Source organism: Bombus huntii, chromosome 17 (assembly GCF_024542735.1).
Source record: "Bombus huntii isolate Logan2020A chromosome 17, iyBomHunt1.1, whole genome shotgun sequence".
In the NCBI taxonomy this organism is placed as follows: domain Eukaryota; kingdom Metazoa; phylum Arthropoda; class Insecta; order Hymenoptera; family Apidae; genus Bombus; species Bombus huntii.
In genome coordinates, this window is record NC_066254.1 from 5,398,691 (window position 1) to 5,414,792 (window position 16,102).

At 35.5% G+C, this 16,102-nt stretch overlaps 1 protein-coding gene across 3 annotated transcripts; it reads right to left on the reverse strand.

Annotated features, from left to right (window-relative positions):
• Positions 1 to 405: 405 nt before the first annotated feature.
• Positions 406 to 7,130, reverse strand: LOC126875180 (omega-amidase NIT2-like). Of its 3 annotated transcripts, none has more exons than XM_050637921.1 (6): positions 6,001 to 7,130; positions 5,767 to 5,913; positions 5,019 to 5,203; positions 4,465 to 4,633; positions 4,001 to 4,234; positions 406 to 1,069 (listed from the first exon to the last, which is right to left on the reverse strand). In XM_050637921.1, exons 1-6 carry the CDS (start codon positions 6,083 to 6,085, stop codon positions 858 to 860), a joined length of 1,032 nt encoding a protein of 343 aa, XP_050493878.1. In that variant the 5' UTR covers positions 6,086 to 7,130; the 3' UTR covers positions 406 to 857. The 3 variants fall into 3 exon arrangements, with proteins under 3 accessions (XP_050493878.1, XP_050493880.1, XP_050493881.1); XM_050637923.1 differs by lacking the exon at positions 406 to 1,069 and adding an exon at positions 3,490 to 3,849; XM_050637924.1 differs by lacking the exon at positions 406 to 1,069 and adding an exon at positions 3,490 to 3,849 and having other exon boundaries at positions 3,961 to 4,234.
• Between the last annotated feature and the right edge of the window lie 8,972 nt (positions 7,131 to 16,102).

Here is a 16,102-nt window from a genome sequence, read left to right on the forward strand (position 1 = left end):
AACTTGATTTCGTTCTGCTTCTGCATAGCGTCTAGTATGGCCCGAATACTTGGATCCACACCAGTAGCCATAGCCAAGCCGGTGAAAATTATCCTTTGTTCCGTGGTATATATAGGGTAAAACGAATGGTAGACCGCAGCATAGTGGTTTCCAACGATCCACACTTGTTCTAATTCCTCACTCAACGTCTTTCGTGTCCATTGACGTAGAAAAAAGTAAGTTATTGTAATATCGGAATATATTAAAGGTGTAATTTTGTCCGATTAATTATAATTTATTAATAATGGATTGAAAATACAGATATTACAGACAGAAAATACAGACAGAGAAACGATGTTTGATTAACAGGAAAACTAAATGCAACGCTCGTATTTACATCAAATAACTTGACAACTATTTGGTAACTCTCTCTCTCTCTCTCTCTCTCTCTCTCTCTCTCTCTCTCTCTCTCTCTCACTAGCAACTCTAACACTCGACAACACTCGCAACTCAATTCTAACGACTCTATGCTTCGACGTCTCGATCAACTCTGAACCTCGCCAATGCATTCCTGCTCGGTCCTGCACGCACACACACGCACACACACACACACACACACACACACACACACACACACACACACACACACACACACACACTTTTCGGCTCACATACTCTGGCCTCTCGATTGCCACTCCTTGAAATATGAAACCGTACTTCTGTTTTGACGCTGCTTATCTTTTCTCGCGTCACTGTTACTAGGCGCTCTTGGATGTAAACAAACCACAAAAAGACGGCGTACACGGTGTTTTCTAATTTCAGCCGATCTCCAATCAAAGCTATTCTACGATATTACATTATCGTATAATAATAAGCTTTTAATCGTTTAATAATAACTCGTCAAGTAGAAATTCCACACGAAGCATTGTGAAGAATAATACTTGAAGAAGATCTATGTTCTTACGAGATTGGCTGTCTACAAGAACTTTGTTGGATAGATTGTATCGTTTGACGAAAATTTTATTGTTGAAAGTTAAGAAAGTTGGAAAGAAAACCCACGCTGTCTCGAAGATGTCTTGTTTTTCAGATGCTGTAAATTGACAAATAACTAGATATTAGTATTGACATTATTTGATGTCATATCTGACCTTAAAGTATAAATAAAATCAATCTAGGAATTAATGAAATTTCAAACATTTTTTCTAAGAAAACAGAAGTTTCGTTCCTCCTAATGAGTATCACATGATGCAATAGAAAAATAATTTGACATTGAAAATCGTGTCAAGATCAATTTCGAAGCTATAAAATCGTCTTAAAAAAACGCTGTGATAAAAAATTTTTTGACACCTTGTACAAAGGTGTATATCAACGTAAGTGTACCTGTATGTCTATATTCGAGATTATTTATCTATTCAAGATAGCAAAGTAAAAATACTATATAGAGGATTTAATTAATGTGTGGATCAACGTATGTATCACTATATGTAACAATAATATTGACTGTATATGTACGTGTGTAATAAAAGATTTCCGGTTTACAATGTTTACGATACTGATATAAAAATACCATATAGAGGATTTAATTAACGTGTATATCTACGTATATATCATTATATGTAACAGTAACATTATGTGCATATGCGTATAATATTGGTTAAATGTTAAATGTTAAATGTTAATATTGGTTAAATGCGTTAAAGTGAAATGTTATTTACCTATTCAAGATAGCAAAGTAAACATACCATATAGAGGATTTACTACTGTTAACACTCGGTATTCTCGTATTCAAAGTATTTAACCAAATAATTTGGGAATCCAGCGGACGAGCTTGTATTTAATATGATTATATTTAATATAACAACTTTACTCAATATACGCGTAGCATTTTAAATGTCATGAGGGTTGCAGCGGACTCAATTTTAATGTACCTCGATATCTTAGCTTCTTATAATATCCTAATAAAATGTTATTTATCGATTACAATTGTCCTGTCGTATTTTATAGTGTTTGCTTTATAAATGTGAACTTTATTCAAAAAGAGTTCATCGATGATTATCCATTACAGGTTGTTAATAAACCTGAATTATGCACAAAGGAATTGCCGTTAATAACTTAAGATTCTCTGCCCGTCGTACAGGGTACATATAGTAATTATTCTCGACGATCGTAACGTTTAAGTCCAATTCGAGCTTATAGTCCCATGCGAGTTAAACAACGACAATAGTTTGAATTTCTATTTGTTCGTTTGTCGTCTGTTTATACCCGGAGCACCTGCTGTAAACCAATACAAAATTTATTAGATCTATAAATAACACATATAAAACTTATTAATTTATAATTAATATAAAATAGGAGAGCACGAAACTTCCTATTTTATGGATATGTTAAATCTTTGTAAAAAATACCATATCATTAGTATCATTTTAATCGTTCTAAAGGATTTAGCCGCATAAAGCTGTGACCCTTGGAAGAATCGATGTTCACGCGTGACAAATTGAAATTGTGCGAAGGTTCCGGTACGAACATCACAAGCCGAACATCGATACCAGGGGCACAGGCACATGTTCTGGGTTCATTATATATTTATAAAGGGCTGACGATTCAGTGGATGGTCCGGGTAAATTTAAATTGTAAATGAACGCATTGCTGGTTTCAAGTAAAAGCCTGGATAAGAGCGGATATGGTATGAGAGTCTGTCGTGGAAAGGGGAACAGGCCGCTTTTATTTGTAAAGTTTGAATCTCCTCGATATTGAAGATGTTGAAGCTGCAAGTATGTATTTCATTTTAATCCATTCGAGACCGAGATTTAATTGTAAAACGATACCTAGGTGTCGGTACGATCTGAATGTTTAGTTAGAATGATTCTGTGTTTTACTCTCTCCAGGGTATCCTTTTCATACTTTGATTTTAAATCGATGACAATCTTAAATAGTATGCCTCATATTTTTAAAATATAAAATTATATACTATGTTATTCTATAATGTATTATGTACAGTCATATATATATATATATAATAATTCTATATTGAAAAAAATATGAAATTAACATGATATATACATTACTACATAAGTTATATATAAAATATGTATACTATACCCTTGCCTACTGACTGATATGAATTTCTTTCGGTCTCGAATGCGTTAAAAGAGAGCGCAAAGAAGACGAAATTACTTATTGTAATTAGTAAAACGACCTGAGAGGCAGACAGGTACAAGAAAGAAGGAATATTATATTAGCGGCATTATCATGTTTTTGCTCTCTTTAAGTCTTTCATCGAGACAGACAATCTACAGGTATTAATCGACCAATTTCTCCAAGCTGATAACTTCGAATTGATGTTTATATATAAGAAGTGTTATGTGTTAATCTGTCTAAATGTTTAAAAGGTGTTATAAATTAAATGTTGTTAAACGATACGTAATTGCCTTTTGATCGTAAATTTTACTATCAAGGGGTCTTTTATGTATGCGTAATCATTGTGAATTATAACAATTTATGTGATCGATATTAAAGGTGTTTAAAAGCATATTATTATTATATATTATTATTCTATTCTCCTATATTATTATCCTATATTATTATAGCATTCCTATATTATTATAATATCCAATTACATGTTGATACACAAGATATACAGATTATTATTTATAACGTTTTGGTTTTCTTAATTGAGTCATTCATTTAGTACAAATGATAAGAAATTAGTAATAATTCGCAAAAAAAGGATATTGTAGTAGAAATATTATAAAAAAACATTTTCTGTTTTAGTGTAGAGTTACTCCTTCTTACAGACAGTGTCGTACAAATCTGTACGTCTCTGAGAAAATGTAGGTATCTGAGCCCTTACTTCCTCAACAACTTTTAGATCTGTTAGAAAAAAGAAACATACGAAGTAATAAGTAATGCTTACTAATAAATTCAACAAATACAGAGGAAGATGGCTAAATCGATAAATTAGCGAGACTAAAAATTAATTACATCATGGATCTCTCGCTTTTAATTTTAAGCTGTAAATTACCGATATCGGTGACTGCCATATTCTCTTGAGTTTCCAAATCGTAAAGAATCTCTCCCCAGGGATTGGTCAACTGTGTATGCCCCCATGCGACGTAACTTGCTGAAGGAACACGAGCCGGTGATATGCAAGCAACGTATAATTGATTATCATTCGCTCTGGAACGCTGAAGTAATGACCAGTGCAGTGGTCCAGTGGTCATATTGAATGCCGCTGGATATATCAGCATTTGGCAACCTAACCCAGAGAAGCAGGAAATATGAAGCCACCGAATACCAATTAACTTCGTAGTTGCACGGTTCACATTCCATCATTTCTGAATATGCGAGGACAGTCCTCTTATTGTGCTTTTAATTCTTTTATTTGTTTCATTTTCAGCAAATATACTGGTTTTTTAAATTAAGCTTCTTTTTATACAGATATTTAATTTTTTGCTAGTTAAGTATTGATCGATTAAGTTACTGTACCTTTGTTCCGATAAATGCGTGCCATTTCCTCGAATCTAATATCATAGCATATGCCAATACCTATTTTGCAGCCCTTCACATCGAACGTCGTTAGGGAGTTACCAGGACTGAGTGAATCACTCTCTCGAAAAGTAATCTTATTAGGAATGTCGATGTCGAATAGATGTACCTAATAACATAAAAATGTAGTCGCTAATTCTATTGCTGCAACTTTTGTAATTTAATATCAAAGTTACCAACTCCTAAACTTTAATTATTTTTTATTTAATAACTGACAGCGTTTTTATCACTTTCTTTTATTAAAAAATCCTATCATTTAATAATGTTTAAAAAGGAGAAAAAATAAGTATTTTCGTATGTGAAAAATTTATATTACACATTACAACAAAAATGGGCGTTTTCCGTATCATAACGTATTTTATAAACCGTAAATTATAGAATTGGTTATAGTATACGTATGTACATATGTATATTCCTAAATTATTCCTAGATAGAGTCACTTTCTTCACCCCAATATTTTCAAATTCAAAGCCATAAAGGAATATATTACTTACCTTTCGGTGTTTTGCTATCAAAGTTCCATCGGGACCCCAAATAGTACAGGTATTGTACAATTTATCGCCCTCTATTTCAGGCATCGTACCACCAACTACATAGATGTTGTTTTCTTTAGCTGCATTCGATAAAGCAACGCTCGTTTCACCATCAGGAATACTCTCGGCGTATTTTCGAAAGTACTCTGCATTGCAATATTTCAATTAATGAAAAATAACTGTCTTTTGTTCCAACCATAAATTAAATTGAAATTTTTGTCAGTTTTTTATTTTTTAAATTATTAAAATAACTAAGTTTTATATCTCGACTTAATTAAATATGCAATTACTTAGCTAACAGTATATATAATAAATTGTTTCTACAGGTTCAAAATGAAAAATGAATATTTAGAAATATTTAATTACGACAATGCTATTTGTGTTAGCATCAGTGGCTTGTTACTCTACGACTTTGCTAGTACTTTTTGAAACATAAAGTTAGTTTTCAATTAACACTTATACTAGAGGCGGAATTATAAATGCAAAATAATTGATAATACCAATTTATAAGTACCTAATTATTAGTATCTTAAAAAATATATTTATACAAAAATCACGATAATCATGAAAATGGGGAAATCCTATATTCTCGACTCAATTCACAATCTTTATGGAAGTATAAACGGTAAGGTAATTTGTCTACTTTTACTTTTTTCTATATAGTTGTTACACACATGGTAAATTATTGAAAAAAAAAACAAATTATTACGTATTCCATATGGTGAATTAAAGCATTCAGGAAGAGCTATAATATCAGCATTGCGCTCTTTTGCGCTAAAAATGTAGGAAACTGCCCGCTCTACATTTTTGCGTTTTACTTCATTTACTTCAAGTTGTACCAACGCCAAGCGAAATGCTAAAATGTTGGAAAAGTTAAATACATTCGGTTATATATTTCCCATACTTTTTATCTATAAATACTTTTTACATAGTGAATACTTACTCGACATCGTTCGCACTACTTGTTTAGCGATGTTTGTAAGTATCATAATGTTGAGGTTATGTATGGTACTACTCAATATCAACATTACGTAAGCAATACGCAGGGATTTTTAATAATTCTTGGTAAAGTTTAGGACATTAATTTTGATGTAATTGTAAACATTATTTGTTCACAATTTGTCCATTTACTTTGCAACAAAAAGAACGCATCTGCAAGCGTGTTAATCGGATAACGACGAACTTCATTTCGCAAACACCGACACGTGAAACATTTTGAAGTTACGTCGACGCGAGAGTAATTGGTTCCCTTAAATTCCTCAATTTCCATTTCTTTCGCCATGTATATTCGAGTATTGCATTTGAATTGCAGAGCAGTCGAAAGTAGAGGAGCACCTCGCCGATATATCGACAGGAACATGAATTTTTTTTCATAGGGCGAATATTTTTTCCATTGAATTATTAAACCGAGTCAAATTTTCAAACTCAACCACTTAATTTAATCGTTTTACATAAAACATTTCAATCTTTTTTCTTCTAAATACTTTACCTATATTTCATCTGGCTGAATATTCCATATTTTTAAAGCTTGTTGATAATTACAAATACGTAATTATCATTCTGAAGCTAGAAATTTGAAATAAAATTGCTCTGCGCGTAAGGAAATAATTCAACGTTTTATGTATAGCTGTTAAAATGATATAATAAGTTTCAGTAAAATAGCTTCACTAAAATTTGTGGTTTTTTTCCTTTTCTATTTCTTTTTTTTTTTTTTGGTTTTATGTGTTCAAGGGCGAACGTTCCCTCTCATTTCTTGTATTTTTATGAGGAATTTAGCCTTTTTACACCACGAGAGCCTCAACGTTTTCATTTTCACGCCTACGCTACGCTCGTTAAACACGTTCTAATGAGACCATGTGCTGACATTGCGAGTTTTATTATTTTCGCACAATAATTTATCATTTTAGATTTCAAATATTACATTCATACATTTTTCGTTGTAAATTTCTTTCTCTATTTAAACAATTTACCATTGTTGCTACAATAAATCAATTAATTAAATTAATTGATCAGTTTAAACTTAAAATATCATTTCATAAGTTTTCGTCACTTGAATCTAAAAACAACAGAAAACGGATCATATTCAACGATCACAAAACGATAATAGGATATTGTGTTTCTTCTGAAGGGCATGAAATTGTCAGGAGATTATGCCATAAATGAAATTGGAAGCTGGCTGGTCAAAGGGATTAAACTCGGTTAAACTCAATTGTGCTATATTGCACAAAGACTTGAGAACTGCTACCAAATATCTACTAGCTTAAAGGTGTGCTGATTACACCTTACAAATTGTAATTATATTTCAAATACAATCTCCTAAGTAATAAGTAAATTAAATTAATACTTTACCTAGAATCTGTGATACATTAATATAACAAAAATACATTTCTTAAATTATTCATTAATTTGCAATGTAATTAGAATATTATCTTTATTTTCTGGTGTCTTTATTATTCTTAAAAGATACGCTGCTTGTTTGCAAATTTAACACTACGTATGCTATTAATAAATCATTTTATATTTAATTTTGCAACCTTCAATCATTGTTAAAATTGATTGATAATACCGTTGGTTAATAGAAATTTGAAAATGCTCTCGTTTCCACTCGATTAAAAGGTAATTGCACAAACTGTCACAGTGTTGACTACAAATCACGTGTGTCGTTCTATTAAATTTATACACAATAGTATTTATTCTCGTTTTAATTTAAAATGAAATATGTTATTGTATGAATAACAGAATGTTCAAATAATTGAAACAACTTTTTGTCCTCTAATTAATGATTCTCATTTAAAAAAATTTAAGAATTTTAATCAAGAAGATTTTGAAGTCTCGATCTAAAATGACCAAGGATTGAAACAGAGAATATTTTGATGCCGACAAATACATATTCTTCAGATATGAAACAAATGTGATAATAAAAATCGGTGTACATGAATGAATGTTGAAATATTGGAAAATTGTATAATTATATCCATTCTCTGTTGCGTTTAGATGTTTCAATTAATGTTTCATCAGAATTTTTATCGAATATTTTGGAGGTACTGGCTGTAAGGTTTTTTTTTAAATTAAAATTAAAATTAAATGTAAGAACAGATTCAAAGTATAACATTTAAAAATTTGTGGTTATAAAATTTACTTGTATGTCATAATTATGTAAGTGAATTAATCTCATAATTAATTAAATGAATTTATTCTATGTGAGTAAATTATATTTATCTATAATAAGTCTTAACTTATTATTATCAGCTAACACTGCATAATACTAAGTAAAGTAACTGAAAATTCTCGACGTGAGAATTAATTATAATTTCAACAAGAAAATAAAAAAGAAAAGAAAAGAAAAGAAAAAAAAAAATTCTATGTAAGTGATTGTTCTATGTAAGTAATTCTATGTAAGTAATTCTATGTAAGTGATTTGGGGCTCGGCCAGTACCTTGCCCTTCTTTGGGATATTCCGAATTATCTGTCCTCTCCGAGCTGCAAATCTGATATCTCAGATGTTAGGGTTAACCCCCTGGCCGGTAAGGCACGATAGACAGATGAGACTAAACGGCTGGTGGAGAGGGCAATCATCAACAGAGGGTCACACCGTGCGGATACAATACTGGGGTCTCAATAAAATCTTACAACCGTGGTGTTCAGAACATCAAACTCTGTTTGCATACACCCGGTGCACATAAAGTGTCAAATTACACTAACACTGGATTTATTGAACCTCTTTCACCTTGACCAGTGGCTCTTTAGTTTATGATTTGCAACAGAATCCCTGCATCAACGCAGGTTCACGAAACATACAACTTCACGCACCAAATATCGATTACAGTCAATCGACACTAACAATCAATAATTTGTCTGCGAGATGCTCCTCTGGAAGTTTTAACTATATATATTCCGGTTTTAACTATATATATTTAACTATATATATTAACTATATATTTTCCCTAGGAACAGTAAGATTTTAACGATACAACTTTATCAAGAGATCTTAATGTCATAAACGGTATCGAAACTTCGTAATTAATATTGTTAAGGAAGAAAATATTGGTAATCTCCTCTAACGACGAGCGCTTGATATTCACAACTAGAACTCGATATCTTAGCTTCTTATAATATCCTAATAAAATGTCATTTATCGATTACAATTGTCCTGTCGTATTTTATTGTATTTGCTTTATAAATGTGAACTTTATTCAAAAAGAGTTCATCGATATAACGGTATTGAAGAGAACTACTCGAGAAACTATATCTAGCCCTTGGATGGAGGGATTGCTTGCTTCTTACAATCGAATAATTGGAGTGTAACTAGAAACACGAACGGTAGTTTAGCAATGGAGAAGAACTTTAGAACGACAGCAATTTTCTTCTTGTTTCTTTGAGAAAGGCACCGTTCATTTTATGTTTGACGAGAATGGGGTTGTTGGACGAATTTGATTAAAAAGGAAAGATCTTTAACAAATATTCTTCCCATTGATACATTCCTATATTTTTGTTTTAATTATTTGAAAATGCAATTTTGCATATACCTATGTGCAATTATATACTATAATCGCAGGCGTTTCTTTAAAATGATGTACTATTGAAACAAGGCAAAGTATCGTCGAATTCTTCTAGATTCAATTTCTCAAAAGAATGGCTCTATTGATTAACCAAACATAGTTCCCATAAGCATATACGTACTTCTCAGAAAAGATAGTTATATCTAGATCAATATTACTCCCCACAGTGACCTATATGTCAAAGAAAAAAAAGACACATCAAGTATTAAATCATACTACTATTACGTCCACTATCTCTACAAATCCTCCACTCTTGGAAAAGTCTATCTTATTCAAACGTAACGTAACTCAAATTAAATCTTTTCCATCATCATAAATACGAAACATTTATAAAATTATCATCTTCGATTATTTACTCAACATCTAGCTAACAAAATCTTCTCCATCGCCGTACCCCTTAATCCTAACCGCGTACAATTAACGTATGAATAGTTAATTTATTGAAATTTAAACGACCATTTTACGCTACTTGTACTCGAATGATTTTAGGATCTTGCTGTATCTCTTGCACAGTGTTATACTGACAGGCGAGAAACATAGAAACGTAACTTCCGATCCACTGATTTACCCTAAACACACGATGATAGGTTATACGGTGGACGCAATACAGAAGCGTTTCCGATGCAATTCGAAGGTGCGTTGTTACAATGGAGTTCATCGATCCATAGTGACTATTTCCCCGCCAACTACAGCCTGTAATAACGGAATAGCCAATAAAGTATATCCAGTCGATTTAATCGTTACCCCCACGGTGCACCGCGCGCACGGAGATCGGATCGGTGATTTTCACGTGATGTTTCGCAAATCGTGAGGCGCTCGCGTGATTCGCGCGTTTTAAGCGTTCCCGCTCTTCCCGTCCGATAGAAAGAGAAAGGGAACAGGGGGTGGAAGGAAGAGGGAAGATACGTGATGCGGGTTCAACCTGCCGCGGGAACCTTTAAAGAAGGTCGGTGCAACGGGAGAGATGTAATTTTAATAAATTGGAGAACAAGTCATTGTAAAAGATTGATATTCAGATGTTGGAGATGCAGCAGATTTACAACTCGCTGGAATTAAGTTAGTTAAGGTGTTGAAAACCTAATGTCTTTTCAAAGGCGTTTGCCGCGTTTCTTTTCAAATCAAAATACATACATACGATACGTACGATGTATGCGCCTAAAGTTTTAAAGTTAATTTCTATTCAAGGAATGGACTGTTTTATTATAGATTTAGGAAATTGAAAAGAAGCAATTGCTTGTTTCTAAGAAAGAATCGCGAGAAGTACAGTTAGAAACTGTATTGTGAATCACTTTTCCTGGTTTCCGTAACGAGGAAGTGAAAAAAAGAACGCAGACAAGTCAGCGTTTACCGCAGCTAAATGGAAGATACGCAGGTACGAGTCGTTACAGTTTTGTCGTTGCAACGATTCCCGCTGCGTAATTTGATAATGAACAGTTGAAAAATAGCAGCGTTGTGTCCGTACTCTTTAATATCCCATTATATGGAAGTTAACGACCGGAAAATACACCGCTCGACTACTTGAAGGAAGTAGCTCATGAGCAAGTCTTTTGTATCCTCGCAATGGTATAATTCCTGTAACGTCTCGTTCTCGGAGGATTTATTTCGTTGATTTGTACTTGTTTATTGCTTTTGTGTTTTCATGAATGGAACATGTCGCATGCGAATCGTAATATGGTTTTAATGGCGTTTCGACTTCAATGATATCAGCGGCTGATTGCGCTTCCCGTAAGAAGCTTCCAATCATTATGTATTTTAGGAACAACAAATAAGGATATTTAGAGAACGAATTAATTATTCAATTGTTCGCGCAAGAAATACCTGTCTCTTTTTCGAAAGTTATAAGTGCTGTTTTCAAAGAGTTCCTTAGCTCACCATAAACCAGATAAGAATCTTTGGTTCCGTCTAGAAAAAGAAACCTTCAGATCAAACCGAAAGGGGTTCGGATTATATTTTCTAATCGTATTTGTATATTTCTTTTTACGGTCAGCTTGTCATCCACGTACAATCGAACAGAGAGTCCATTAATTATTTCCCTTCGACTTGTTTCAGGGGGAGCATCTCGGAAGCCATGCCGGCTGACGAGTTCGCTGGAAATCGAAACAGAAGCAAACCAAGACTGCAACCACCTTAACGAACCGCTATTATCACTGGCAAGGTCATCGGGCAGACCGGATCTAATCATGCTCACGCCGACCATGCTTCCTGTGCACTCGTTCCTCTTTCTTAACGACGTCAACCAGAAGATCGGGTGCTAAAAAATTCGAAATCGAGTTGATTGAAAATCTCAAGGAATATTAAAAAAAAAATACGAATAAACAATTTGATATAGAAATCATCCATTTTGGGCAAAGAAAAGAAACAATCAGAAAAAGGAATAACCACAGAAGCTCTGAATTTCATTGCTTCCTAATGGTACTTCCTTGGATATTTTTACATTCTGGAGGCGTGAACGAACTCTGAAAAACAGAAACGACTTCTATCGGATGATCGAAAGAACTACCTGGACACTGAGTATAATTATTCACACGTGCGGATGCCATTTCCGGCATGTTTCTCCATGAAGAAGGTCAGCTTCAGTTTTTGCCACTTGTAGATAGAAGTTGAAGTGGCGGACGTCTTAACGAGGTTGCTAGAATGTCAAAGAAATAGATGAGGGAAATATTATGAAGATATATTTATGAATATCTAATTGAGCATTTAATTAAGAACTTAATCGAAAGACCAAAATAAGTTGGTTCTTGAGACCAAGTACCTATCTAAGTATAATAGTCTTTTGTACTTACGGTTTAGTAAGAGGACTCGAGTAAAACGATTACTCGTTAAAAGGAACAATAGAATAATCATGCCTCCGCAGACGGTGGTCTCTGCTTTCATGCCTCATCGCGGAGAATCTCAGCGAAAAAAGTGTCCCGAAGCGTGAGCTGAAAGGTGGCTATGTAGGCTGCCTAGTGAATGCCGTCGCCATGGTGGAGCTGGCGTGTAGCAACTCCCTAAGTCCAGGAACCTAATCCCGCGTCAGAAAGACAAAATTCGCTACGGAGAAAAGTAAACAAAAATATATATATAGGAAAGAAGAGACAAAGATTAAAGGTCGTTAAGAATTAAAGGTAATTTAATGATAAAAGGGAGAAAGAATTGTGTAAAAATTCTACTGGGAAAGAAAAGAAAGAAGAAACCTCCAACGAGAAAGACGTGCTCAGAAGCGAGTCCCGCGTAGCGCCATGTAGAGGAGCAGGAAGAAGCGCAGTCTTCCTCAGGCATTCCAGCGTCGAGTAATGCTGAAGCATATCCTGACGGGGCAACCGTCGTCAGCGGGCTCCAGGCACCAGCACAATGACTACCAGGCGTGCACGGGCTCGTTGCACGGTGGCCAACACCACCATCATCATTCTGGTCACCAACAGGATCAACAGCAACACCATCATTACAACCAAAACAGCAACGTTCGTGGAACGACAGGGGGGAGCCAAGGACGGGGAGTCGACGTTTACGACTCGGTGGTCCATCAAAGAGCCAACGTGCATCAGGCTGCCACCACGCCATCTTCCACTCACAGACACCCTTTGAATCATTCTCAGTTGAGCGTGAACAATCTTTCTCAACGATTGAATCACTCGCACGCTCTTAATCTGTCCACGTTGTCCACGTCGAAGCATTCTGTGAACAGCGTCAGTCCTGTTGCCGGTGGAAATAACAATAACAATAATAATAATCTGTCGACTACATTGGGGGTGATATCCCCGGCGCCGCTGCACCAGGACAACAGACCTAAAGCGAATGGAGGCTTTGATATCTCGAGACTGTCCAGATTACCCAGTCAGGCGACACCTTCGCCTGCACCTGCTCTTCAGGGTACGACTACCGGGGGACAGTTAACCGGTCCCGGTTCCACGGCGTACCCCTTGAACGCTTCCTGGTCGTCGTCCCTGTCAAGGAATCACAAGGACCACGAGGTTGGCGCGAAAGAGACGTTGACCAGTTTGGGTTTATTGTGTCTAGTGTCGTTGTTACTGGCGCTACTCTCGTTGATCTTCTTGCTGAAGATCTCACCGTTAACGGTGACGCCGAGTAGCCTGATCAGCCCGGAAGAGTATACGATTGTCTACGAGGTGACGTTAGCGCTGTGCGCACTCGCCCTCTCCCTAAACCTCTGCTGTCTCCTCGTGTGCGCTATACAGTTCCTCTTCACTGTGAAACTCGTCAAGACTTCGTATCAAGGACATTGGTGAGTAGAGTTTTCGTTTTATGCCACGTTGGGTAAATCTGTGATTTATAACGCTTTAAATACCTTTGTACATAATCCGTACTTTACTCAACCCGAAGGTCGAACAAGGTGTGAAAAATATGTACGTTTAAAGTTTGTATCCTTAAGATACTGTTATCTTTGAAAATCCGGAAGTCAAACAAAATACACAAAGAGAAACTTCTAAAAGTGCAAATAAACATTGAGATACAAATATCCTTTAATCCGAACTATACATATGATGGAAAGAGGACTCTCATAGTCATCGACATTTTCCCTCCTAAATGTCAACAGCATCCATATTTACATTGTTGCTGTTGTACATGTAACTTTCCAAACTTACTTAGGTATTGATAAAGAAAAGAAAAATAAGCATTTTCCTGGTAGCTGGGAATTCGCGGGATTCGCGGTCGAACGATGATTACCATTAATTTCTATAATCTGGCGACGCTATCCTCAATCAAGATTATCCTTGTGCCGGAATATAAGTTCTCATTCGTCCATGCGTGGCCTATCTGTGTGCGTCTGGAACAATGGCAGTGTCCCGTATCCCGTGCGATATATCAGAGGCCTGTCTAGTGTTTCTTCTCACGCGGCCTGGAGGACGAAACGCAAAAATTCACGTCCTGTACTTGACGTGCAAGCGTTCACCGACCGCGTGTCCCGTTTTTACCGATCAAACACGTGTCTGCAATCACAATACGATACTGTATGGTGAGATGTATCCGTAAATGCGTATGTTTCATGACGCGAACCTTGAAAATGAAAATTACACTTTCGTTTATTCCTCGAGCGTCGTGCACGCAGGAAATCGTATAATAATTTTATTAGTAAGATTTTTTTTTATATAAACTACTGTTACGCCACGAGGCTTACCACGGGCTGTATTTTCTAACCGTCGCTCGCGGTCCTACAACGTCGCAGACGGATCGTCGCGGCTGCCCGGCAAACAAACATTGTAGTGGCAAGCGCATGGTTCATTAAGCAGGGCGATCTCCAGAAACGTCGACTCGTGGCCGTTATTTTACCTCGCGTAAAAGAATGTGGCGTGATCCGAACGTAGTGGGTGTCACGTAAAATAACAAAATAAAAAAGGAATTTGAGGTAAAAATAAAAAAGAAAACTTTATTTTTTTTCTAACATCAATACACTTTACAATTTACTTCCGAACTCTAGGCGTGACTTTCTAAGACTGACTCTTATGATTTTACTTTCGATCGGATCCGATTACTTTCTTTTGTCATCCCTCAACATCCCCACCGTCCATGCATTTGCTAGGCGTCCGCGATCGTTGCCACGTGCTCTTTCTTCTAGAACCTTCGGTGGAAGGACCGTTGGGATGTTGATGGTTCATTAGGCACTTCAGCGATATACATTGTCGCCGAGTGCCGCCACATCTTTATCTCTATCGTCAGTCCGTCGGATTTGAAGTATGCCGGTCGTGACATACCCCCCTGGTTAGATTGATCTTGGTCCTCTAAGATCGTAGTAGAATGGAATTATTTAAATGTAGATCAAAGGATATGTTTATGCTTTTTTTTCAGGAATCGCTATGAATTGATTTTCTGCATGTTATGGTACAAAAGTTATTTCGTTAATCTTAAATATAGCAATTTTACAATATTTGTTAGTGTTCGAGAAGCTAATAATTTCAGAGGCGTAATCATGTTGTAGTTTTCGATCGTGAATTGGTTGGGTTTGTTTACAAAGCGTAATTCCTATCCCGTGAATTTAAGGCAACTAATTAAGGGTATTGTTACTAGTGCTAGGGTCAGCATTATCCTGAAAAAAGTACGCTTTCAATCGGTTACCATGTATCTTTTTCTTAGCATTGTCGATAGAAATAATGTAATAAGGAGTTTTCACATCGTTAATTCTGTAGGGTCCTAACCATTCAATGTCCAACTTATCTCTTTTATGGTCGTTGTGAATTAAAACAAAGTCTCCTTTCCTAAACACAGTCTGAGTTTTAACAATCTTTCTTTCTTGGTCTCGCTTGTATCGTTGCTTATTCTGAATAAGTGTTTTGTGAGCTGTTTCCCAATATTTATTCAACTGTTTTTGCCAAAGTGAGTACATATCATCATAGGTAAGTGTGGGAAATTTGGATATTGCGGAAGGTAAGTTAGCTTTTCGCCCAAAGGTCAATTCAAAGGGAGAGAATCCTGTTCCTTCATGTTTCGCGGTGTTGTACCCTAAACAAATGAAATTAAGTACTTCATCCCATTCTTTGTCATTGTCGT

Excerpts from the sequence above, each read along its gene's own strand:
- LOC126875180 (XM_050637921.1), bottom strand. The coding sequence starts at position 6,085 with ATGTTGATATTGAGTAGTACCATACATAACCTCAACATTATGATACTT. Across the intron at positions 4,235-4,464 it reads ACGCATTTATCGGAACAAAG|GTTGCCAAATGCTGATATAT; the intron begins GTACAGTAACTT and ends TCTCTGGGTTAG. Across the intron at positions 1,070-4,000 it reads TATGGCAGTCACCGATATCG|CATCTGAAAAACAAGACATC; the intron begins GTAATTTACAGC and ends GTCAATTTACAG.